Genomic DNA, 23,050 nt, shown 5'->3' with positions numbered 1-23,050 from the left:
CCCCCATTTCAGTAGGAAGAACTCAAACCATTCAGGGCCTGAGGACTATGTGTTTATGATTTCCATCCCTTTTTGTCCTCTGAAGCTGTCCCACCCCCATCACCGCACACCTGGACTATTGCAACAGCCTCTTGGTTGGTCCCCCTCCTTCCTGTCTCCCTCTACTCCTCGCCCTCCTTGGCTGCCTGACCACTCACTTCCTTACTCAAAACACTCCCTATTACCCCCAGGATCAAATGTAAAATCCTCTCTGTCTGGCTTCTAAAGCTCTTCATAACTCAATCCCTTCCTACTTCTCCATGTATGTTAACCCCTTAATAATAATAGTTAGCATTCATATAGGACTTGGTGGTTTACCAAGCACTTTACAAATATCTGGTTTTATCTTCACAACAGCCCCGAGTAGGCAAGTATTTTTATTATTGCCATTTTATAGAGGAGAAAACTGAGATGGGCAAAGATTATCCCAGAAGTGCTCTTGTCTCTCACTCTCCCTTGCACTTTCCATCTGAGATTACCTAACATTTACCCTCCTGAAGAGACCGGTATATCCCTAGTTCTTTACCTGCTGCCTTCCCCATTAGAATATGAACTCCCTGAGGGAAGGGCCCATCTTTTCCTTTTCTTTGTATCCAGCAATTAGCACACTATCAGGCACTTAGTAAGTACTTAATAAATGCTTGTTGACTGACAAAGACCATGGAGCAAAAAATGATACTGACCACAGCAGAAAACCCTTGGGTAGAGAGAGAGAGGGAAAAGCTCAATGGCCCCGGAGTTCATGGAATTCAGAAAGGAGAGGTTCTTTTGTTTAGAGAATAAAGTCCAACCCACTTCATTTACAGTTGGGGAAACTGAGGCTCAGAGAGGGAAAGGACATGTCCCAAGGTCATTCAGCAAGTTAGTGGGGGCCATCCCCAGTCATTCCGATCTATATCTTGCCAGTGGACCTAGATGGCTCTGGGGGAGAAAAGTGAGGTCGGTGACCTTGCATAGCCCTGCCTCACTTCAATCCAATTCACACATGGTATCACCTCCTCTTTGAGAAGGAAGAACAAGTAACAACATTAAGTTAGTGGCAAAGTTAGGAATTGTACCCAGGTCTCCTGATTTCTTTTTCTTTTCTTTTTTTTGACACTCCCCAGTTTCTAAAACGCTAATTTTTTATTTGAAGACAAAAATGTTCAGCTGAGAGACAAAGGGCAAGCTAGAAAAGTGTTCTATTGTTGAATCAATCAAAACCATTAGGTCTCCTAATTTCTAGCCCAGAGTCCTTTCCATTACACTACAAGACGACTACACCCCAAAGTAGGGAATAGAATGTTTTCTGTTTGGCTTTCCCCCTGCCCAAATTATGCTTAGAAATAGATGCTCAGAACCCAGAAGAAAATAGGTGATACAAGCTGAACATCCTGACAGCAAGCAATGGATAAACTCCCAAGTGTGGCCCAAATCAGATTAAAATGTAGTTAGGAAATGTTTTAGCAAAATAAATAAAAATACAATGCAACATAGATAATGTTAATTTGTGGTTTTCTAAGTCAATAGAGATTGTTTTCTATTTGGGCATGACACCACTGCTCTACCCTACCAATCCAAAGTCCAGAGGAATGAACCTGTAATAGCGTAAACAGAATGTGGGCAGTGGTGGTGGAGGTGGAGAGGAAAGCACTCAACATTTGTGGATACATCGCCAATGCCTCTCTAATAGAGAAACAATCAGTGGTGATAACACCTTTATATTTGAAGAAGGCATTTGAATCCCTTCCTGGCAGTTCTTGTATCCTCAAACTTGCACCAAGAAGCTGTGTGAGGAAGGAAACTGAGTTATGGCGAAGGGCTTTGACTTGCTCTGTCAAGCATTTGCCATTCTTCAAAGCAGATCCTCTACTTGGTAACACAGGACAGGCAGCGCTTTCTTATAGTTTTGAAAACAATACAACTGCATTTCCTCAGGAAAAAAAATTCTATAATTCAGACTTTTCAACTTATTCCCTTCCCCCACAAAAAGGCCCACGAATGAGGCTTTTCAGTTGTTTCCTATGTCTGAGTCTCGCTCATCTCCCAACTCTCCCAGGACAGGGCCCCTCTTACCACCATGCCTCGCTCCTGTCTTATCTAGCCACAGGACCACTAAGCAAATGGGGAGAAGGGAGCAGTTATTGAGAAACCAGACTGTGGCAAAATGAAATTAGGAAGTAGGTAACTAGGATCATTATTGAAGAAGAAGGCAGGGGGCACAGAAAGGGACTTGAGATATCGTCCAGGTCAACCATTCATTTTCCAGAAGAGGAAACCAAAACGCGGAGAAAAGTAATTTGCAAATGGTCAGAGAGAGTCAGTAATAATAGACAACACGTATAGCAAATAGCAAACATCATCTCGCTCAGTCCTTATCATAACCATGGGAGGTACATACTATTATTATCTTCTTTTTTACAGATGAGGAAACTGAGGCAGGCAGAGGTTAAGGGACTTGCCTAAGGTCACATTGCTACTATGTATCTGAGGTTGGATTTGCCCTCAGGTCTTCCTGACTCCAGGCCCAGCATTTCTAGCCACACCTAGCTGCCTCGGTAGCACTTGAACCCAGATCTTCTTGAGTCTCATTCCAGGATTCTCTTTTCCTTAACCTCACTGGGTTTTTGTTTCCTCCTCTGGAAAATGAGAGGGTGGTACCAGATGACCTCTAAAGCCCCTTCTGTATCTTCAATCTTGTGTTCCTAATCACCATTTAGAGAAGAACCAACCATCACTGGGCAGCATAGGGGCTGGATTTTCCATAAATAATCCTTTATTTGTAAACTAATCTGCATGGGGAGAGGAAGGGAGGAAAGGGAGGGAGATGGAATCACAGCCTGGTTCCACCATGTTTCCCATTGAAGGAGAAGGGAAGGAATAGGGCCTGGGGTTAATGGGATTTTTTGTTATTACAGTTTACATCATTCCTTGGGCCCCAGAGGCTGGAGGTGGAGTTTGGGAGACAAGCATGAAGAAATCAGGGCATCTGCCTCAAGGGTTCCATGGTAGGAGGGTCTCCCTCACAAGAAAGTATATTTGTTCTCATCTGTGCTGGCAGTGGCCTTTTCATCTGTTTCCAAGGCTTCATTGGTATGGCTTCCCTTCTCCTTTGGTGACTTGGATGTTGTCCTAGAGAAAGGATGACCAGAACTCAATGCCAGCCTATTTGAAGGGAGGGAGATGGGAACCAGGGACCTCTTGACTGGGCCAGTTGCAGCCCAAGTGAAGATATCCTTGCCCCAGTTGGTGGTCTAGGCACCCAAAAAATCAGGTAGCTCTTGGAAGAGGGAAGGAAAGAAATAGGAGAAGGTTCTGGACAAAGTAGAGAAGAGAGGAAGCTACAACCTTTCATGGCTCCCACAGCCCACAGGAAAAGGTCTAAACCCTTTAGCCTCACAATTGGAGGCCTCATGGTCTGGTCCCTGCCTCCTTCTCCAGACCTGAAATTCTTGCTTGCTCTCCTGTAGAACCTCTCTACCCCAGCTAGACTGGGTTCCTCCCTCTCCTGGTCTATCTTTTCTCCACAAACTCAGCTTATTCCCACCTCAAAGCTTTTTCTCAGGCTCACATCTCTCCTCTCAGCCTCCATCTCTTTGTCCAAACCATAAGGAAGTACAGTAAAGGACACTGGGGGCTATACACCACTGACAGATACACATAGAACACACAGACTCACCCATGTGCAAACAGAACTAGGGTGCTGCAGACGCGTAATTTCGTTAGTGTGAGGAACTCTTAGTGTGAAAACTTGCCTCTGCTTTACCCTAGGGGCCATTGACAACAACTCTATAACTTAAAAATCTGGGTTGTTTAAGACATTAATGGGACGATGATGATGATAAACATTTACAAAGCACCTACTATGTGCTAAGTGCTTTACAGTTATTATCTCATTTGATCCTCACAACAACCCTGGAAGGTAGGTGCTATTATTTACAGATGAGGAAACTGAGGCAGAGGTTAAATGACTTGCCCAGGGTCATACAGCTAATAAGCTTCTGAGGCTATATTTAAACTCAGGTCTTCCTGATTCACTGTGACACCTATTTTTGTCTGTGAGTGTGCGAGTATGGGTTGGAGGCTGCACTGGAACCCAAGTCTTCCTGGCTGCAGGGTCTGCCCCCTATGTATTATACTCCCTCACATAGATGATTCTAACCATGCAAAACACGAGCGTGTATACAATGCAACATATGGGCAACTCTGTCCATGCACATGTACACCTACGGGCACACAAGTATACAGAGCACACCTGGAAATTTGCATTTGGACACAGTCACAAAGGCATGCATGCTAGAACGCTGTAACAAGAACCGCTCCGATCTCTGAGGCTTCAAAAATGGTCAAAGTTCTTTCGTCACAGCCACCTTCGGGCCATTCATTCAAATATGTTATCGCTATTTTACAGGTGAGGAAACTGAGGCTGAGAGTTATGGGTCTCCTTTCTCCAAGTCTGGGGTTCTTTAGACTGTACTATATTGCTTCACAGAAGTATCCCAATGTCCAAAACCAAACAACACACACACATACACACTTGTGTGCACACATGAAGTTACGAATGCACACTTTACCTCATTTGAATGTTTTCATAGGTGTTCACTGTTGATTGGGCTTTTCCAACCTCCTCTTCTTCATCCATGTTCCTGGGGAGAAAAGGGAATCAGGGAATTCTCTTGGCCTGATTTCCCTCCCATCCTTACTCCATCTTTCACCCCCCGTGTACTGTTGGTACTTTCTCAGACTAAGGCTCAGTCTCTAGTATTCCACAAACTTAGAACTTGGAGATCAAGTCTCAGTTCCTCATTTCACAGATTAATAAATTGAGTTACCACATGAGGAAATCATTTGTTCAAGATCACAACCAGGGAGTTTGTGGTTCATATGACTGGGACATCCATACAGGTGGCCTGACTCTCTGGCTAGGTCACAAAGAAGAAGGGTAGCCATGGAGAAAAAGAGGGGGAAGTGTCCAGGGAGCAAGGTTTCCCACCTCTCCTTGGAACACCAAAACCGTTTGGCCAGCATGAGGACGAAGACGATGAAGAGAAAGCCCACAACAGCTGTCAGACCCGTCAGCCAGGGCTGCAGCCTCCTCTCAGTCACTGCAGGACAGAGTGAGAAAGACAGACAGTTAAGCTTCAGTGCAAGGGTGAGGGGTTCCATGCCAGGCTCTGGGGCAATGCCCCCTTTCCCTCTCCTTGTCTTCTCCCTCTTCCAAAACACCTATTTCTCCATGTGAACTTAGGGAGATGGAATCTCAGAGCCAAAGCAGGGTACTGGGTTGTTCCCCAACCCCTTCCCCAGGATACCATCGTCCTGGTCCCTCACCAATCCCTGACCTCCCACCTTCTTGGGCGTCCACTGATGACAGCAACAGTGTGGAGAGTACAAAGATGATCTCAGGGAGCTCCATGGGGCCAAGCAGCTGTGGCTGGTCAGTCTGTCCAGGGTCCTTGCGTCTGGTCTCCCTCTGCATTGACTGCTGCAGAAGGAAGCTGAAGAGATGGCTCCACCCCAGATAAGCTAATGTGGAAGGGGCAGAGGTTGGGGGTGGGGGGGAGTGTGGAGAGTTGGTAGGAGAGTGATCATTTATTGGACTCTGAAGGCCCCACTCCTCACTCACACCCACCAGCTGCTCAGGGTACCGCACCTTTTTTTCCCTTTTAACCCTCTGTGGCCTTTGAGATCCTAAGTGGCTGAGTTCCACAGTAAAAGAATGAGACTTTTCATTCTCAGTTGACCACTTCTCTATCATTTTGCCAGTCCTTTCCACATTGGAGGGGTTTTGACAGACCGTTCCTGGGAGCTTCGATCCTTGTGTGCCATCCTCCAGACATTCACAAAGGGTTAACAGGAGGGGTGCAGGGGGAAATGAGGGGAGTAGAGAGACTCTGGACTTAGCTAACAATTAACTCAGCCCCATTCTCAGGAAGTGAGAATCCATTATTCCTACTCAATGCTCAGCACAAGTAGCTGAGGACCTCGCCAAAGGCAAGGATGGCTTCACCAAAGGACAAAACGGGACAATTTGAACCCCAGCCCCCGCCAGGGACTTAGAGCAATCAAGATCAAGAAAGGTTTGGGATCCCTGCTGAGAATTGATTACGGTCTCTAGTACGGAAAGAGTCCCAGTCCTCAAAGAGATTCTCCTCTCCATCCTTAGATTTAGGGTAAACATCTCATCAGCTTAGGCTACTCCTCTGATGAGCTGTGGGGAAACTCTCAGACCCTCCCTTGGCCTTGCCCACTAATGGCGCCTCACAGTTATTCTCCCAGCCAGTGGCAGAGCCTCAGTCTCCCCTCTACAACCATGGAAGATGACAAAAATAGGTCAACAAATACATGCTTTTGTCAACCAGTAGGATATCAGTACCCCACATGTACAGGAGATTGCACCTCCAGAGAGCTTCCTGCCCCCACACACACTGTGAGCTAGAAGGAATGGAATGAGGTTCAATGTGTTCCTATTCCAGGAGAGCACAATCCCACTGAGAGAGGGAGCAGGGTCTGTTGGAGCAGCAAGGAATTCAATCTCAATCTTGTAAAGGGTACCTCCTGAAGGACCAACCCCCACACAATGCTGCCCTGTGGAAGGTGGGAGTAAGGATGAGCCAGAGGTCACCTGGATTTGGAATCGTAGGTTACTAAGAGGACCTAAGAGATCATAAGATCAAGAGAAAATGGAAGCTCAAGGAGGGAAATCAATTTGCCTAAAGTCACAGAGCAAAGCAGTGGCAGAGCAAATCTTAGGTTTGGATTCAGGCTCTGTCAAGTGACTAGATGACACAGGGCAAATCACTTAATCTCTCCCAATCTCAACTTCGTTGCCTGGTACAGGGAACTGGACAAGGTGATCTTGGAAATCTTTCTCTGTTCAAAATTCTATGATCCTATGAGTCATCCATTACCCTGTTAGCCTTGGCCCTTCCCAGAATGAAGATGGACTCTACCCCAGCTTCCATGGGAGAAACCATAGCCCTGGCACGTGATCTGAAGGTCAAGGTAGTAACTAATCAACTTGTCTCCTTCTCCTTCCTTTCCCTTTCTCCTACCTACCCTCCTGCACCACTTCCAAAGTAGAAAACCACAGAGGGAGGAACGGTGGGCGGAATATGGAGAGATAGAGGATTAGTGCAGATGTTCCCTGGAGAAACAACACAAGCCCATATCTAGACTATTTTATACCATCCAAAGTACTTCACATCCATTAGCTTATCTAAGAACTCACATTTCTATTTTACAATGCATTTGTTTTTCCCACAAACACCCTTTGAGGTAGATAGTTCAGGCATTATTGTCCCATTTTATAGAAATTGATGCTCAGAGAAGCTAAGTCATTTGCTTCATTTCACACGGTGTCCCAGCCAGAATGTGAGCCTAGGTCTTTTGACTCAAAGTTCAGTCAGTAAACCTTCACAACACCATTCTCTCTCTGAATCCTAGAAGGTTGGCAGCACAGGAATCATTATTCCCATTTGACAAAAAAGGAAAATTGAGGGCCAGAAAGGACAAGGGATTTCTTGATGATTACCAAGATTACCATTAGCAGAGATGGGACAAGTAGCTAGTCCTCAGGCTAGCAGCCCAGTGGCCCAATTGTGTCAATCCATCAGTTTAGGGAGTCTCCACTGAGCTTTGCTGTGGCCCCAGCTCTATCTTTGGCTATTCTATAGGACAGTTAAGAGAGACAGCGTCCCTAGGGCGCTCTTGGTCTGGCAGGGGAAATAAAAATCACACTTTCAAAATGATAAGAAATCAGTACAGAGTACTGAACTGAGACCCAAGAGCACAGTGGGAGTCTAAGGGAAGATCACAGGTTCAAAAGATTAGAGCTAAACATAACCTAAGAAATCACTCAGTCCAATTCCATTTTGCATAAGGAGAAACTGAGGCACGAACTTGTCCAAGGTGACACAGGTAGTAAATACCAGAGCTAGAATTTGAATTCAGGACCCTTCAAATGCTGAAAGTTGCCTTGCCACTGCCCTCCACCCTATCCATGTCCAAATGCAACTTTCCAACCTATTAAGCTACTTAAAGAAGAAGTTTCTGTGGCTCAGATCACCAGTGCTGGAGAAAGGCTGGAAGGGTGGTGAGGAGTGAAGAAAGCAGAGAAACTGAGATCTGTGAAGGACCATTCAGACTTGGTAGACAGGACTTTCCCCCTTGGCAGTGTTTTCTACTTTGGGATTTATAACAGTAATCAGACCTCTGAGGCTTTGTCATATGAAAGAGAATTGATTTACGAAGCTTGGGCCCAGAATACAGAATTCAAGACAACCCGGGAGAAATTACAAGGAGGCAAATTTCAGCTCAAAATGAGCACACACTTCTTAATCAGAACTGTGGGAGATGATGTGATATGGTGGATAGAGAGCAGGCCTTCCACTCGGGAAGGCCTGAGGGTCAAGACCAAATTCTGACACACACTAGCTGTTCATCTTCATGTTTCCAGGTAGCTCTAAGACTTTTAAGTTATAGATGAGATGTAATTTATTGATGAAATACAGGTATGGACCAAAAAGAACAAAATTAGTTGCATGGAAAGTGCAGCCTCCTTTCCCTGTAAGCAGAGGCAGAATGACCACCTGGGAATGCCATAGGGCATTGTTTCCTAGTCATCAGCGTCTGCCTCTGGCAAATTTTTTTTTTTTTTTTGCTAGTCCACAAAACCTTGGCTGCTGGAGGTCCTATGTCCCTCAAATCCATACACATGAAGCAGTAGTCTTCGTGTGTGTCGGGCTCATTCCTGCCTGCTCCCTCCTTTTCTGTGGGAGAAACCCCCTAATCACCAGGGAGGAGGGAGCAGAGCCACCTGCATAGAGAAATGAGATACTGGACTGCTTTGAAGCCTAGCATAGATTGAGGACACTGTTAGTAAGAGTTTTCGGGGTTTGGATAGGTGGATTAGCTGATCTCTGAAGTCCCTTCCAGCTGAGACTTTAGGATTTTGGCCAGACCAGAGGTGGAACTGAATTCAGTTTCCACAAGTCTACATACTACTTGATAGAAAAATAAAGGGAGGAATCCAACAATTCAGTTCCAATGAGATTTCCTCCTTCCATTCAGTGCTAACTGATCCACCACCCTGCTGGCCTTCTACTTTAGCCTTCGCTGGGACATTGGCTCTTGGAAGGTGATGATGGAGGGGCGTCGAGGGGCAGGGCGGGGAGGCCAGCAGGGGGGATCCCGGCCCTCCCTGTCCCCAGTTGGGGCATCCTCTGGTGAGACGGTCAGCTCTTCCCCACGCCAGGTCAGGGCCAGCTCTAGATCTAGCTCCTCCAGGTCTTCACCTTCTAGGCTACTGGGGAGTTCCCTTGGGGACTCAGGCTGGTCTGGCTTCGGCCCAAAGGCCCAATCTGCACACAGAATACAGATAGGACAACCTCTCAAGCTTCTCCCACACCTTCACCAAGAGCTTGGGAGATAGGCAAGGGCAAGGAGAAGCACTCCCATTTTCCAGATGCACAAACCAAGAGAAAAAAGGGACTATGCCTATGCTCAGATCCAGGGCCAACCTAGGTCTTCTGACTCCTGGCTCAGGTTCCCCCTCTGAGAAAGGGAGTTAGGGAAAATCCCATATCTTGCTGCAGTTCCCCTTGATGAGTCTCCAAAGGATGGAGGACAGGAAAGGATGCCTTCTACCACCACCTCATCAGTTTCTTCTTCCCTCCCTACACCAATGTTGGTACACCAACACTGGTCTGGGGCTGGTCTATTTAGAAAGTACTTAATGTATATTGTCTCAGATTGACCCTCACAGCAACAGAGTGAGGCAGAGAATGAAAGTATTATTATGATTATCTTACAACTAAGGAAACAGAGGTTGAGACAGTGTCCCACTAACCCTAACTCGAAATACTTGGCATTACACAGCCAATAAACTGGGGAACCAGGACTTGAAGTCAGGGGTCTGGACACTAAAGCAAATATTCATTTCTCTACACAGATCTTGAAAACATGTAAGACTATTGTTCGAATGTTTGTAGATGTTTTTGTGATTAATATACAAATGCACTTAAAAGTATTAATGGTAGGGTTTTTTTGGTCATATACGTTCTCCATATTACAGGTTTTAAAATGTGGGGTTCTGTTTTTTAGAAATTAAAAAAGGATTATCATTCTCGTAACAGCTGACAACCACCACACTACAAAGCTATCTGCCCCAGGTCCCATTCACACACGAGCCCTGCCCTGGGGAGGGGCAGATGTCCAAAGGCAGAGCTTTCCCTTCTGCCCCTCTACACATCCTCCAAGGGTTCCAGAGGAGGCAGGCTAGCATTCAGCAGCTCTCCTCCCCTCCTCTGAGCCCTGGCCTGAGCGGGGAGGCTGGAGGGCAAGTGAAGGAACAGTTTCTGCCTCACTTTCAGGGCTCCCTGGAGAGGTAGACTGCAAGGACTCACCAGCAAGGTCATGCATGAGGTCTTTGATGAGATGCCCAACAATGGCATAGGCCACAGCTAGGACAATGAGGGCTGCCAGCAGTAGGTACAGCACATACTTGGGCAAGCGCACAGTATCTAGAGCAGGAGGTCGGTAGTCCTCAAATAGGGGTGTCTCCCGTGTTTGATCCTCAGACTCGTCTTCCAGCAGGTGCCGAGGGCCCCAGCTCCCCACCATTCTGGCCCTTCAGCAAGGTGGTCTCACAGGGGGAGGATGCAGTCTGCCTGCCAGGATGTGGGGCATGGTACCTGACAGCCTGGCAGTGCTGGAGTAACTCCCAAGGGCAGGCAGCGGAAGCATTAAGGGTCTTAGGGACTAAGAGGATTGTGGAGATTACTGTGAGGAAGGGTGGGAGGATGGGACAGAAAGAGGGTGGTGGGGCACAGAGGCCATGGGATCAGACATGCAGTGTGACAGAGCTGGGGCTGAAGCCACATCTCTTGGACTCTGATCCAGGGTTCCTGCCAGGACAACACATGATTAGGATCTCCCAGAAGGGATCACCCTCATCCCTACTTCCTCTTAATACAGAATGGAAATTGGATGGGGAAGACTACCATATCCTAGGCAAGCCTTCATTTTATTGCCCTACAGTATCTTGGTCTTGGGACTTGGGATCTGGGGCAGGGAGGCATGGTGAAGACTGCTAAGGGAACTCAAGGAAGGTGTGTGTCCTACACTGGAGTCCAGACGCTTTCCAGTAAGAGATTATTAGAGCTAGAAGAGATCTTAGAAATCATCTTGTTGAACTCCCTCCTTTTACAAATGAGACTGAAGTCGAGGGGAAGACACTTGCTCATAGTGCATTAATGGCAGAGCTGGCACCAAACCCAGGTCTCCTGATTTTTGGTCTAGAGTTCTTTACAACAAAAGAGCTACTGGAGGATCATCAACCCCTCAAGGAACAAGGGACATTAGTGGTCACTGGAGGCCACAAGAGGGAAAGCTCACATAGCACTGAGTGGAAGGGTTGGGACTAGAAGCCAGACACCCAGGCCAGCATGGAGATGTGGCTCTTCAACATTTTCCTTCCAGTCACCCTCACTCCACACAGACAGTTCATGTGATTTTCTCATAAATAATTTAATATTTGGTTTAGGTGGCCTTTGTGCCCTGGGACTCAAGCCCACACCTCCTGCTCTCACCTCTCCCCAGGCCCCAGCCCAGCTCTCCTTTCCCTGGGAAGCATCCACTTAAGAACTCTGCCCATTTTGCGATGCACCCCTTCCATGTCCCTCAAGGACTCCCACCCCAATCATCTAACTGGACAGGCACTATCCATGACCAGGGAAGGTTTCCCTTCCAGACTGGTAGTAGATGGTAGGAGTACATGTGGGTGGGTTTCCCTCTCCAAGCTGCCCAGGTCTGGACCTTATGGTTACATGAGGAGCAGCAACTCAGAAAGAGCTTCCTCCAGAAGGTCTCAAATGTGGAAGAGCTGTATGCTGTCTTCTCCAATCAATCCAGATTCTTCTCCAGAGGGACCCCAATAAGCCAAGTTTTACTGATAAGCAATCTCATTATCTCCCAGTAAACCTAGATCCCATATTACCATTAGATTCGCTCAAAGATCTGAATCTGCTCCCAACAGGCCCTATATATCAGTAGATCCCAATACCTCTAGTGAGACCCTGATCCCATTCCAATGGTATGGTACTCTTCTGCCCCCAAAAGATCCCAAACTGTGCCCCAAAGACCCTATCCCAATAAAGATGGACACCTCTGGAAGGAGATCTTGACCTCATGCCAAAAAACTGGCCCTAGATTCTGGCCTCTCCCAACAGAGCAATGGCCTCCCCAGAAGATCCCAATTGTTCCTAATGTCTTCCAACCCAGACAGGTCATTTCCTGTTTCTAGCCCCTTTCAGCTAATTCTAATGAGTAGTCTCTTGTGAGAGGAAGAAGTAGGCCAGGAGCAGGAAAGATGAGCCCAAGCAGGTGATGGTAGAAGCTACCAGAGCACGGCAGCAGTAGGTTTACAGAGTCAAGAGAATCCGCCCAGTGCAGGAGAGGGCTGGTGAAGCTGGCTGAGGCCATTGGCATACTGGAATTCAGGCCCATTCTCATAGGCATACATATCCAGGGCCACCTCACAGCTTTCACGTACTACACGTTCCGCATCAGCTGCATGGGCCCGAAGGGCGGCCAGACAGTCGGGGTGGGCAATGGAGCCCAAGGCTTCAGCACACTCATGTCGTACCATGGGGTTCTCAGCTTGGCTGGCCAGGGCAGCTGTAAGCTGGGGTATGCAGGCCTCGTGTTGCAGCTGGCCCAGTACATAGCCCACCTCATGGCGGAAAAGAGCACTGCCACAGCACAGACCTGGAGGCAATCAGGAGAGGAAGTTGATTAGGTGGTGGTGGTGGTGAATCACTCAAGGGAAAGGGGAGGGGGGAGTCATCTGAGGAGGAATATCTTGGGGCCATCTTGGGGGGTGGGTGTCAATCTTGGGGTAAGGGAGCTCCCCAGGGGATCAAGGTTAGGAGGGAGCATTATCTGAGGGCTGAGTCACCTAGGGAATAATCTAGGAGAGACAGTGTTGATAGTTACAGAGGAAGTCACCTTGCAGGATGACATTAAAGGAGGAGGTAGACAGAGGAAGTAAACCTGGGGAGTCAGAAAGGGAAGAACCACAGGGGCAGTTGAGGGAGGAGTCGACTAGGAGGGAATTTCACTGTGAGAAGTGGGTCTGGGGAGGAGTCAGTCCTCCCAGAGGAGGTTCAAGAGGTAGCAGGGCTCAACAAAGAGAAGGGAGACTTATTAAGAACCAAAGAAGACTTTCTTTTTCCCAATACATTTTTTTTCCTCTCAGTATTTCATTTTATCCCTTAAATATCCCTGGGAGACAAAGAAGCACAAGGATAAATTTTCATTTTCCAGATGGAACAACCAAGGTCCAAGGTCATCGAGCAAGTCAGGAAAGAAGTAATGTCGCCCCTCAGCTTCTGTCACCCACAGACTAAGTAATATGCAAATTAGAATGCCAGGGGAGTAAAGGCCGAGTCATGAACTTGGTGCCCCTTCCCTCCCTCCATCTCACCCTGGAGTCCCTGCTCACCGTCTGCAAGGGCTAGTGCGGCCTCCTTGCCCCCAGCATTTCGCAGAGCAAACATAGCCCGGTAGCGGTCAAAGAGTGGGCGTGACTCATCCAGGAGCATGGCCCGAAGACACCCCACGTCCTTCTCCTCAGCTGGTGGGGCTGGGTCCACAGACAAGTAGGGGCTACCTGTGGGTTCTCCTCTATTCTGCTGCAGCCACTCTAGCCGTCGCACTGCCAGCTGGCATGTCTCTGCTACCTGGGGACAATGAAGGGACATTGACAAGCCTTTGGGACAAGCCTCACATACAGGGACCCTGCTGCAGCAACAAAGCTCTGGTCTGGCCCAATGAGAGAGGAAGCAGCATTGGATCTGGAGTCTGAAGACCAAAGACAAGTGTAGGCTCTGAAGTTTAACAGCTGTGTGACCACAGGTCAGTTACTTCACCTCTCTGAGCTAGTGCCTTCACCTGCAGAATGAAGATGCTGATACTGGCTGTGCCTACTTCCCAGGGTCACTGGAGGAAAGCTTTACGAATCTTAAAAGCATTTCTGAAATATCCAAATTATAGGGTTGGGAATTAGAGATGGGAATGCTGTATGATGAGAACAGCAGCAGCCTCATCTGAAGCTGAGTTATAGATGCCTTGGACAGATTGGTGGAGCAGGCATGATGCTCCTGGGAACTCCTGATGGTTCCTGTGCAGGGGAGGGAAGGGACCAAACACTTGGATGAGACAGGCAGCATGGAAGAACAGTCAAGGTCTACGAGCTAGAAACAAGGCCAGGGATATCCCGTCCCAGCTTTGCGATGCGCTGCTCTACAGTACCAAGTGGCTCATTTGCTGTCTCAAAGGGTTCCAGTATGTTCGCTTTCAGAATGGTGGGAAGGGGGAGGAAAAGGGCTAGATTAAATGACATTTTAAGGGCCTCCCTACTTTTAAAATTATGACTTTATCATGTCCTCTACCTGGGAGTGGAAGTCTGAATGCTGGGGTTGGGGAGAGATGGAGGTGTTGGGGGATTTCCCAGCACTGCTTAAACATCTGTAAAATGAAGGGATTGAAATATATACAGCACAACTTTTTATGGAAACAAGAACCCTAAAACTGAAAAGTAGACACCCATCAGCATAGAAATGTAATTGAATATTATTGCTCTGTAAGAAAAGACAAATCTGAGAAGCTTGGTAAAACGTGCATGACGTGATGCAGAGGGGAGTAAGCAGAAGTGAGCAGCCCCAAGAAGACAACACACAAAATGACCACCAAAGTAATCTTGACTCCAGAGGAGTCTCCCTCCTTTAGTCAGGGCAGCGGGCAGGCATCCAATAACAGACATGGCCAGCGTCTTGGTTTGTTTTACTTAACTGTATTTCCTTGTTTCAAGAGAAGATAGTGGAGGGTGGGAAAGGAAGGCAATGTTAACAAAGCGTAAGTGAGCATTTTAAAAAGAAAGGACAATGAGGGCGCTAGTCCACGGCTCTCCAATGCCTCTGCCCAACATTCTAAGCCCTGCACCATCTAATAACATCAGCCTTTCTAGCCTAAGTTTCTATTGTCCCCCTCTCTCTACTCTGCCCAGCTCTAAATCCTATCATCCTTCCCATTTGGGTTCACTAAATAACATGAGACCTGGCAGCCACTGGGGAGAAAGAAAAGACCATTACATTACCTCAATGACAGGATCCTTGGAGTATTCCTTCAGGAGTTCCAACACTTCTGGGTTGCCAATGGCTCCCAGAGCCTCTCCTGAAAGAGAAAAAAAGTCAGAGACTGTCAAAGCTGTGAGAGTCTTTTGCACACACGATATTCTGGCCTGGAATGGACCCTAGAGCACAGACCCCAGAGGAAGGACCTTAGCAATCAACCAAGGCAGCCACTTCATATTACAGTAGAGGACAATGAGGAAAGAAGGAAAGAAAAGGAAGGAAAAAAAGAGAGAAGGAAAAAAAGGAAGGAAAGAAAGGAAAGAAGGGAGAAAGGGAAGGAAGGGAGGAAGGAACGAAGGAAGGTGGGCTGACCTGCTCCAAGTCCCAAAGCAAGTTAGTGGAAGAACCAAGACTGGAAATTAGGTCTTCTGACTCCCAGGCCAGTGCAGGTTCACACCTGTCTTCTAACCTTTGCACATGCTTTCCTTCTGCCTGAAATCCTAGTATCTACCCAATAAAGTTTAAACTTGTTTGTGTGGCATCTAAGAATCTCCACAAGCAGGCACCCCTCTCTCTTTCCAGGCTTCTCTCCCATTATTCCCCTCCACATTCAGATCAAATGGGACTAGTCTTTGCACTTTCCCACCTGTGTGCCTTTGCTCACACCACTGTTGGGAGTGCTCTCTCTCCTCTTTCTCTGCCTATTGAATTCCTACACATTCCTAAAAACCCAACTCCAGTCCATGATGACCCTGGCTGCTAGGGTCCTTCAACTCACGCCACCTCACCTAGCTCCCATGGCTCTTGTAGTGCCCAGTATAATGTTCTATAGCAGTAGGAGCTTAATAAAGACGTGTTGTTGTTGACACTATGGGATTACTACTACCAGGACGAGGAATGGGCAGGATTCAGAGGGCCTCAAGCAGTGGGGGCAGGGGTGGGAAGGGATGGGTGCCATCTCACTCACCAGCTTCATGCCGGACCATAGGCTCCTGGCTCGTATCCTTTAGTACCTCCACTAATACAGGGATGGCTCTAGCATCCTGCATTTGGCCCAGGCAGTAGGCCAACTCGTGCTTCAGTAGGGCTGACTCATCCCTGAAGGCCTGGCTGATCCAGGAAATGGCCCCAGGTCCACCCAGCCCCCGAAGGGTGAACAGGGCCCGGAAACGGGCCTGCAGGGGCTGCTTGGGATCCACAAGGGTCTGCCCGATGGCCTCTACTTCCTTCTCTGTTACCATGGTGCTCGAAGTCCCAGGGCTAGTGCCAGGCCTGTCAAGGTGACCTATGGGCTTGGGTCCTAGAGACAAAAGAGCTCAAGTTAAAGGCAATGGAGGAGGATCTTTCACACAGAATCCCAGGAGTTCCATTCATTCTGTTTGCCCTCACAGGGGATCTGGGGCCATCTGCTCTTGAACAAAGTGCACCAAAACATCCTTGATAAATGACCACCACAGTCAGGCGGCCCAAATGTCCCAAAACAGCTCATTCCCCATTTGGACTGCTCTGTTAGGAAATTTTTACTTTAATAAAACCTAAATCTGATCTCTGCCATTTCTGTGCACTGCTCCTTGTTCTGCCATCCACTGAGAGGGAGGAGGATAGAAATACAAGAGACATAGAAGAGGCAGTTTAGGTGGTGCAGTAGATAGTGTCTGGCCCAGAGTCAGAAGACCTGAGTTCAAATCTTGCCTCAGATATTTACTAGCTGTGTGAACTGAGGTCAGTCACTTAATCTTGGTTTCCCTAGTTTCCCCATCTGTAAAACGAGGATGACAGTAATAGCACCTACCTCCTTTGGTTGTGAGGACCAAATGTCATGATAATTATAAAGTACTTAGAACAGCACCTGTCACATAGTTAAGTGCTATGTCAATCTTAGTTTATTATTATTAACTTCTAGAAGAAACAAGCAGCTGGGGGATCAGGAAACCCCTCATGTAGGAGACTGTGCTCAAGCTGAACTTTACTAGAAACTAGGGATTCTAGGAGGGAAACAGAGAATGCATCCTAGGGCCGGGGATAACCTGCACAAAGCTATAGGGATGGGAGATGGAATACAGTGTATTTAAAAAAGCAGAATGATCAGTTTGGTTAGAATAAAGAGAACTACTGTGTGATAAATTAGCAAAGAAAGACTGGTTGGAGACAACTTATCAAACACTGTAAATGCCCAAAAGAAAAATCTGTATTTTATCCTTGCTTGCTGGGTTTGTCCTTCCTTCTTGAAGGACCATGACATCAAGATGATGACATGACTTGCAGTTGACTTTGAGTGAGGGAGGGCTGTGCAAGGTCACCAACCTCACTTTCTTCTTCAGAACCATCTGGGTCCACTGGCCTGATATTCATCAGGACAGGTGGAGATGGCCCAGGATGCAATGGGAGACCCTGGCCCTTTCGGGCCAAGGTCTTATCACAATCTTACTTTGAATGAGATACACCCATTCAATGAATAGGCTTCTTTAAATTACTCAAGGGATGGCCCCTTTAATAAAAAAAAAAAACAAACATCAAACCGGGAGGGGAAGAAGCTCAGGGTTCCTGAGTAAAAGAGAAACAATTACTATTTGGCTATTATTTTAGCTGAGAGGCAACAGAGAGGCAGTGGAGAGGCCTGGGGTATCCTGTGCTTTAGGAATCTCTGTGACAGGTGCATGGAGTATAGACTAGAGAGAGGAAAGAAGGGATGGAGGGAGACCAATTAAGAGGCTAGCTATTGTCCAGACAAGAGAGAATGAGGTCTCTAACAAAGGTGGTGGTTACATAAGAAAGAAGGGAGAAGATATGAGGGAGCATCAACAAGGCTTGTCAATTGATTGGTTAGGAAAGGGAGAGTGTGGCATCCAGGATGACTCTAAGGTTGGGAAGCTGAGTGTCTAGAAGGATGGTTGGTTGGTTGGTGGGTGGTTGCTGTCCTTTGTTCGCGAAGAGGATCAAAGTGACATCACCATGATAAAGTGAAGTTTCAGTGTGTCTGACTGTGGCTGATCAGACCAATATGAGCTCAGAATGTTCTACCACAGGTTGGGCACAGATAGTCCATATGAATATTTGGGGTGGATACCCCCAATTTGCACATCCTACGTTTATATTGTGCTGGGGCATTTAGAACTGAACATAACGCTCCAGATTTTTTGGGGGGGGGGGGAGATAAACTGTGGCTCTTAAAGACCCTTCATTCTGCATGACTCTTAGGGTCTTGACCCTGTGCTGCCCACCCCATAGGCCCTACCCTGACTGCTCCAACCAGAAGGAATCAGTTTATCTCTTGAGATGATTTGGCTCTTTTGGATTTCTCACACTCTCACCATATGAATTAAATGACGGCCACCCACACAACTGAGCTCTCCCTCTAGTCCAGGAGATCCCAGAGGGTGAGAGTAAAGAGCTTTCATTCACTCACTGATTCCTCCCAAGAAGCATCACAGGGATGTTCACACAGCACGTGCTCAAGAAGAAGTAAATACTTACTCTATAGTTTCACACGCAGACCACCCTTTTCCTGTAAGTCTGTGCTGAAAAGCCCCAGATGACTTCCAGCGAGCAATTTTTCTCATTCCTTCTTATTTTGCTTTTATTATTTACATATTTAACATTTTATTTTTTACATGTAGGAATAATGTTTAATATTCATTGTTAAGTTTTGAGCTCCTGGTGTCTTGGAGCATCCTCTGCTACTATCTTTGGCCACAGCTGCCAGGCCTCGGGGCCACGAAGAACCTGGCCTTGGTGCCTGCCACGCGGCCCTGGAGCCCACCACCTCCCCAGATGTGCCCTAACTCAGCCACTGGACACCCTCAGGCCCACAGGAAGCCCTACATCTGCAGCCAGTTCAGCAGGAGGGTTCAGGGTTTTTTCACGAGTGATGCTGGGATGGTTCAGAGGACAAACCTGGGGATTCTGAGAAAGCTGGTGTGCCAAAAAAGCACGAAATTCAAGAATGTCTGGACCACTCATTCTAAATCACCTATTGCCTATGAGAGAGGAAGTATATATTTTGACAATTACCAGTGCTGTGTCAGCAGTGTTGCAGCAGAGCCAAGAAAACGTTATGAGATGCTAAAGTGTTGTAAATCTGAAAAAGTAGAAGCCGCTTTATTGTGGGAATGACCCGGGGTAAGATTTCTCCCCCTCCCCCCTCCAAAATCCTCTAATAAATGTAAAAAAACCTCAACTGTTTTAGTCTAGAAAGACAGTTTACAATTGATTTGGGGCAAAAAGGCACATAGCACAGTGTTAGAGCTAGGAGAGAAATCTGAGATAATCTGATTGAAGAAACTCAGCAAGGGATTATCTTCTGAAAATTCAAGGAACTCAAAAAGTGATTATTGCTTTTGACTGTCAACTTTGGTCATCACAAAATAACAAATATTAAGAAATTTCCATAGTTTAATATAATAAAAACTTTCATTTTTAATGAGAAAAAAAAGTTTTGAGTTCCAAATTCTATTCCTCCCTCCCTCCCCTCTGCCATTCCTTTCAAATACATCTCATTTTAGAGGTATAAGCCTCATTTGGGGGCAGTACAATGGTAAAAAGTAGATCATGAGAGATATGTATGACAATAAAAGGAGGCCAGCTGGTCCAAAGCAAGGTATCAGTGATGGGCAGAAAATACAGGAGCTCCCCTCAGTATCCCCACAATGGCAAAAGATTTAGAGGAGAGTACCTGGAATGTAGGAAGGCCCTCCTTAGGAGGACCAATGGGAGACTGTGGGCAGCACTCAAAGAATGAGAAAGTTTGGATGGAATGCAATCTGCACCCCTGGAGGGAGCATGAGCAGCAAGAACTTCTAAAGTATCTAAGGATGGTACTGAAATATTTTATCATAAGAAGACAGACATGAGTTGTATAGCTCCTTTAATTGTTGCCTTTAATAAAAGCAGCTAGTGGTACAATGGATAGAGGGCAAAGTCTGGAGTCACGAAGGCTCATCTTGAGTTCAAATCTTTACTAGCTGGGTAGTCAAAAAATTTCCTAATTGGGTGATCTTGAGCAAGTCACAACCCTGTCTGTCTCAGTTTCCTCATCTGTAAAATGAGCTGGAGAAGGAAATAGCAAAACACTTCACTATCTCTGCCAAGAAAACCCCAAATGGGGTCATGAAGAGTCAGACATGACTGAAACTACTGAGTAAAAAGAGCTGCAGATGGAAAGTGGAGAATTAGCTGGAGAATCCAGGGTTAGCCTGGGAAAGTTGGGGGAGTTCAACGTTCCATCCTCCAGCTCTATAATAGGAAAAGAGAAGAGGCTGAGGGTATTGGGAAGGCGTTGAGTATCCAAAGCAAAGTTAACATCCTGATGATGAGATTTCAGGTGATCAGATTAAAATGCAACTGGGGAATATTTAACATAATAAAAATAGAATAAAATATAGATAATAAGTCAATATGTGGCCTGAAGGGATCCTTATGTACCGCTACTATTTGAGAGCTCTGTTCTATCTCACTTGTTGACCTCATCAGCTTCCATCAGTTTCACAATCAACTCTATAGATGATTTGCAGATCTATAGTTCTAGCCCTAGTCTCTCTACTGAGTCCCAGTTCAGACCTACAGCATTAACTGCCTTTTGGGACGTGGCCTAGGCAACTAAAACCCAGTATGTCATTGCCCCCAAACCCCATTACCTCTCTTCTGATACTGTCAAGGGTACCACAGTCCTCCCATTCACAAGTCCCAACCTCAACTCCTCACTCATCCTACACAGCCCATCCTCAAAGAATCTACCTTTATATTTCTTCGACATATCTCTCCATTCACAAAACCCACCTTAGTTTAGGTATCAATAACTTTTGATTTGGACTATGCAACGATTCTAATTGCTCTCCAATCCACTCTCCATTCATCAATTTCCCCAAAGTGTAGATCTCACCATTTTACTCCCTCCCCATTTGATCAACTTCAGGGCCTTCCTTTTACTGCCAGTTAAAGCTCTTCATAACCTGGCCTCTTCCTACATTTCTAGTCTTTTTATAATTTACTCCCCTCTATTCACTCCACAACCCAGCTACACTCACCTACTTGTCCATAGTGCCTAGCGCTGGACACCCCATTTCCCATGTCTATGCATTAACATTGGCTATCCCCCTTGTTTTCTACAAGAAGCCTTTCCCAGTAGTGTCTTCCCTCTGAGATTATCAAGTACATATCTCTCCTTGTTCATTGCTGTTTGGTCCCTGTTAGAGTGGGAGCTGATTAGAAGCAGGAAATTCTTTTTTTTGTTGCACTTTTTTTGTATCCCCAGTCTAGGACTCACACAAAAATGTTAAGAACACCAGATCTGGTACAAACCCTTCTCTTTACAGATGGAGAAACTTGAGACTTGTAAAGGGGAAGTAACTTGCTCAAAGTCACCACCAGTATCCTGGACACCAGAGGTGTAAAAATGGACCAAAACTCGAGTTCACCCTGAACCAGATTAAAATGAATTTGGGAAATGTTTTACAAAATAAACAAAGGCACAATACAACACAGATAATTTCCATTTGTGGTTTTCTCAGTCCAGATGCCATTTCTACCTAAATAGGACAGCCCTCCTGTTATCAGCCTCCCTCTCTCACTATGATTACATAGTAGAACAGTAACACTGTCCTCTGTGTTGTACCTAACTCAATACGCTCCCTCTCCCAAATCCCAAACCTATTGTCACACACACACACACACACCTCTTTCCTTCCTCATCCCCATCTCCTCCTTTCCCTCAAGTTTCAGCTAAAGTTCCTTTGGCCAGAAGTCTCCCCCAGCCCTCCTTCATCTTACTTAGCGTCTTCCTCTGGAATTATCTTCAACTTATCCTGCGTATAGCTTATCTGTACCTAATTGTCTGCATGCTGTCTCCTTCATTAGACTTGAGCAAGGACTGCCTCTGGATCCCCAGCGCCTGGAGCATACCAGAAGCTGGACAAACGCTAGTGGACTGACTAGTTGACTGAGATTCTGAGCTCCCAAAGGGCAAGAACAAAAAAAATATATTTTTTCAGCCTTTCTTTGCTTCAATTGAAGGCAGTGGCAGTGAATGAGAACTCCTGGGTCACCCCCCTCTCCAGCCTGACGTCGGAAGGAAAGAAAAGGATTCCCCCTCCCCCATCAAAGGGGGTGGGGAGAGATGGGACCCTGAGAAGTAGCGCTCCACTCCCTCCCTCGGAGGCCGGATCGCAGACAGGGGGGCAGCTGAATCCTCTAAGGATGGACTGCCCAGACGCCGGATTCCCCGGCCAGAGTGGGTGGGAGCCGAAGGACGTGTGCACTTCTGTACATACGTGTGTGTGTATGGACATATAAGAGAATTTCAAAGCGATGGGAGAGAAGCGAGAGCGGAGTCCCTGCCCCTCAAGCTCTGTCTAACAGGAAGGGGGAACACAAGGGTTCGAGGCAGGGATTCTTCCTGCCCGCCCCCGGCAGACAGACTAGTTTAAAGATGGCATCTCTCCGAGACTGGACAAGTGGAGGGGGGAAGGATCTACTCAGCCTCCAGTTCTCAAAAGGAGGGCTCTCCCACGAGGAGGACACCGATCCCGGGCCTGATCCCTACCGACCCTTCCATCCTCCCACCCCCGACACCAGGGGAGAGGATCCGCCCGACCCCCGAGTGCCTGTCAGAACCCCAACCCACCTTCTCAGTCCCTCACTGACAACTCACTCGCCAGCAACAGCAGCCGCAGCTCATCGCGGTTCAGGGAGCAGCCATCTTCTACGCCACGTGACCCCGTTCGGAACGTACCAACATGAGCGGAAGAGGGGGATGTGCAGACCCATGTCCACCAAGCAAGGAGAAACTCCAGAAACGCTAAAGCAGCTGAGGCCTGAGAACTGACATACCACGTTTAAAGTGATCTTTGAGGACCTCTCTGTGGATCTTCTCACAAGGAGAGGGTAAAGAGAAGCGGACTCTT

General features: G+C 47.0%; 4 protein-coding genes across 5 annotated transcripts in view; 1 reads left to right on the top strand and 3 right to left on the bottom strand.

Annotated features, from left to right (window-relative positions):
• NFIC (nuclear factor I C) overlaps nt 1–16,706 on the top strand; it is a 165,440-nt gene extending 148,734 nt beyond the window's left edge. For both annotated transcript variants that reach the window (XM_072601061.1, XM_072601054.1), the window contains one exon: nt 13,345–16,706. Coding sequence is in view for 1 of the 2 variants with exons in the window: in XM_072601054.1 (XP_072457155.1) it covers nt 13,345–13,431 (87 nt within the window). In the remaining variant the exon portion in view is untranslated. The remainder of the gene's footprint in view (nt 1–13,344) is intronic.
• Nucleotides 2,773–5,791, bottom strand: SMIM24 (small integral membrane protein 24). Its single transcript, XM_072601074.1, has 4 exons — nt 5,368–5,791; nt 5,012–5,123; nt 4,593–4,664; nt 2,773–3,150 (listed from the first exon to the last, which is right to left on the bottom strand). Exons 1-4 carry the CDS (start codon nt 5,774–5,776, stop codon nt 3,042–3,044), a joined length of 702 nt encoding a protein of 233 aa, XP_072457175.1. The 5' UTR covers nt 5,777–5,791; the 3' UTR covers nt 2,773–3,041.
• SMIM44 (small integral membrane protein 44) lies at nt 8,490–11,432 on the bottom strand. The gene is made up of 2 exons (XM_072601079.1): nt 10,425–11,432; nt 8,490–9,380 (listed from the first exon to the last, which is right to left on the bottom strand). Exons 1-2 carry the CDS (start codon nt 10,639–10,641, stop codon nt 9,121–9,123), a joined length of 477 nt encoding a protein of 158 aa, XP_072457180.1. The 5' UTR covers nt 10,642–11,432; the 3' UTR covers nt 8,490–9,120.
• On the bottom strand, nt 11,529–16,393 carry DOHH (deoxyhypusine hydroxylase). Its single transcript, XM_072601073.1, has 4 exons — nt 16,120–16,393; nt 15,176–15,252; nt 13,523–13,760; nt 11,529–12,786 (listed from the first exon to the last, which is right to left on the bottom strand). The coding sequence occupies exons 1-4, from the start codon at nt 16,391–16,393 to the stop codon at nt 12,449–12,451; spliced, it is 927 nt and encodes a 308-aa protein (XP_072457174.1). The 3' UTR covers nt 11,529–12,448.
• Nucleotides 16,707–23,050: the final 6,344 nt, after the last annotated feature.

The sequence above is a fragment of the Notamacropus eugenii genome, chromosome 4 (genome assembly GCF_028372415.1).
Source record: "Notamacropus eugenii isolate mMacEug1 chromosome 4, mMacEug1.pri_v2, whole genome shotgun sequence".
In the NCBI taxonomy this organism is placed as follows: Eukaryota; Metazoa; Chordata; class Mammalia; order Diprotodontia; family Macropodidae; genus Notamacropus; species Notamacropus eugenii.
Note: the sequence above shows the minus strand (reverse complement) of the source record. Positions and strands in the feature narration are given on the sequence as shown.

What these genes read in the sequence shown, in the direction of transcription:
- DOHH (XM_072601073.1), bottom strand. Translation starts at nt 16,393, where the DNA reads ATGGTAACAGAGAAGGAAGTAGAGGCCATCGGGCAGACCCTTGTGGAT. An exon ending in TATGGTCCGGCATGAAGCTG is followed by an intron (nt 15,253 to 16,119) that starts GTGAGTGAGATG and finishes TTTCTCTTTCAG; the next exon opens with GAGAGGCTCTGGGAGCCATT. An exon ending in CGCACTAGCCCTTGCAGACG is followed by an intron (nt 12,787 to 13,522) that starts GTGAGCAGGGAC and finishes GATTGCCTCCAG; the next exon opens with GTCTGTGCTGTGGCAGTGCT.
- SMIM44 (XM_072601079.1), bottom strand. Translation starts at nt 10,641, where the DNA reads ATGGTGGGGAGCTGGGGCCCTCGGCACCTGCTGGAAGACGAGTCTGAG. An exon ending in CCTCATGCATGACCTTGCTG is followed by an intron (nt 9,381 to 10,424) that starts GTGAGTCCTTGC and finishes TTCTGTGTGCAG; the next exon opens with ATTGGGCCTTTGGGCCGAAG.
- SMIM24 (XM_072601074.1), bottom strand. Translation starts at nt 5,776, where the DNA reads ATGATAGAGAAGTGGTCAACTGAGAATGAAAAGTCTCATTCTTTTACT. An exon ending in TTTTGGTGTTCCAAGGAGAG is followed by an intron (nt 4,665 to 5,011) that starts GTGGGAAACCTT and finishes TTTTCTCCCCAG; the next exon opens with GAACATGGATGAAGAAGAGG. An exon ending in TATGAAAACATTCAAATGAG is followed by an intron (nt 3,151 to 4,592) that starts GTAAAGTGTGCA and finishes TCCTTTCTCTAG; the next exon opens with GACAACATCCAAGTCACCAA.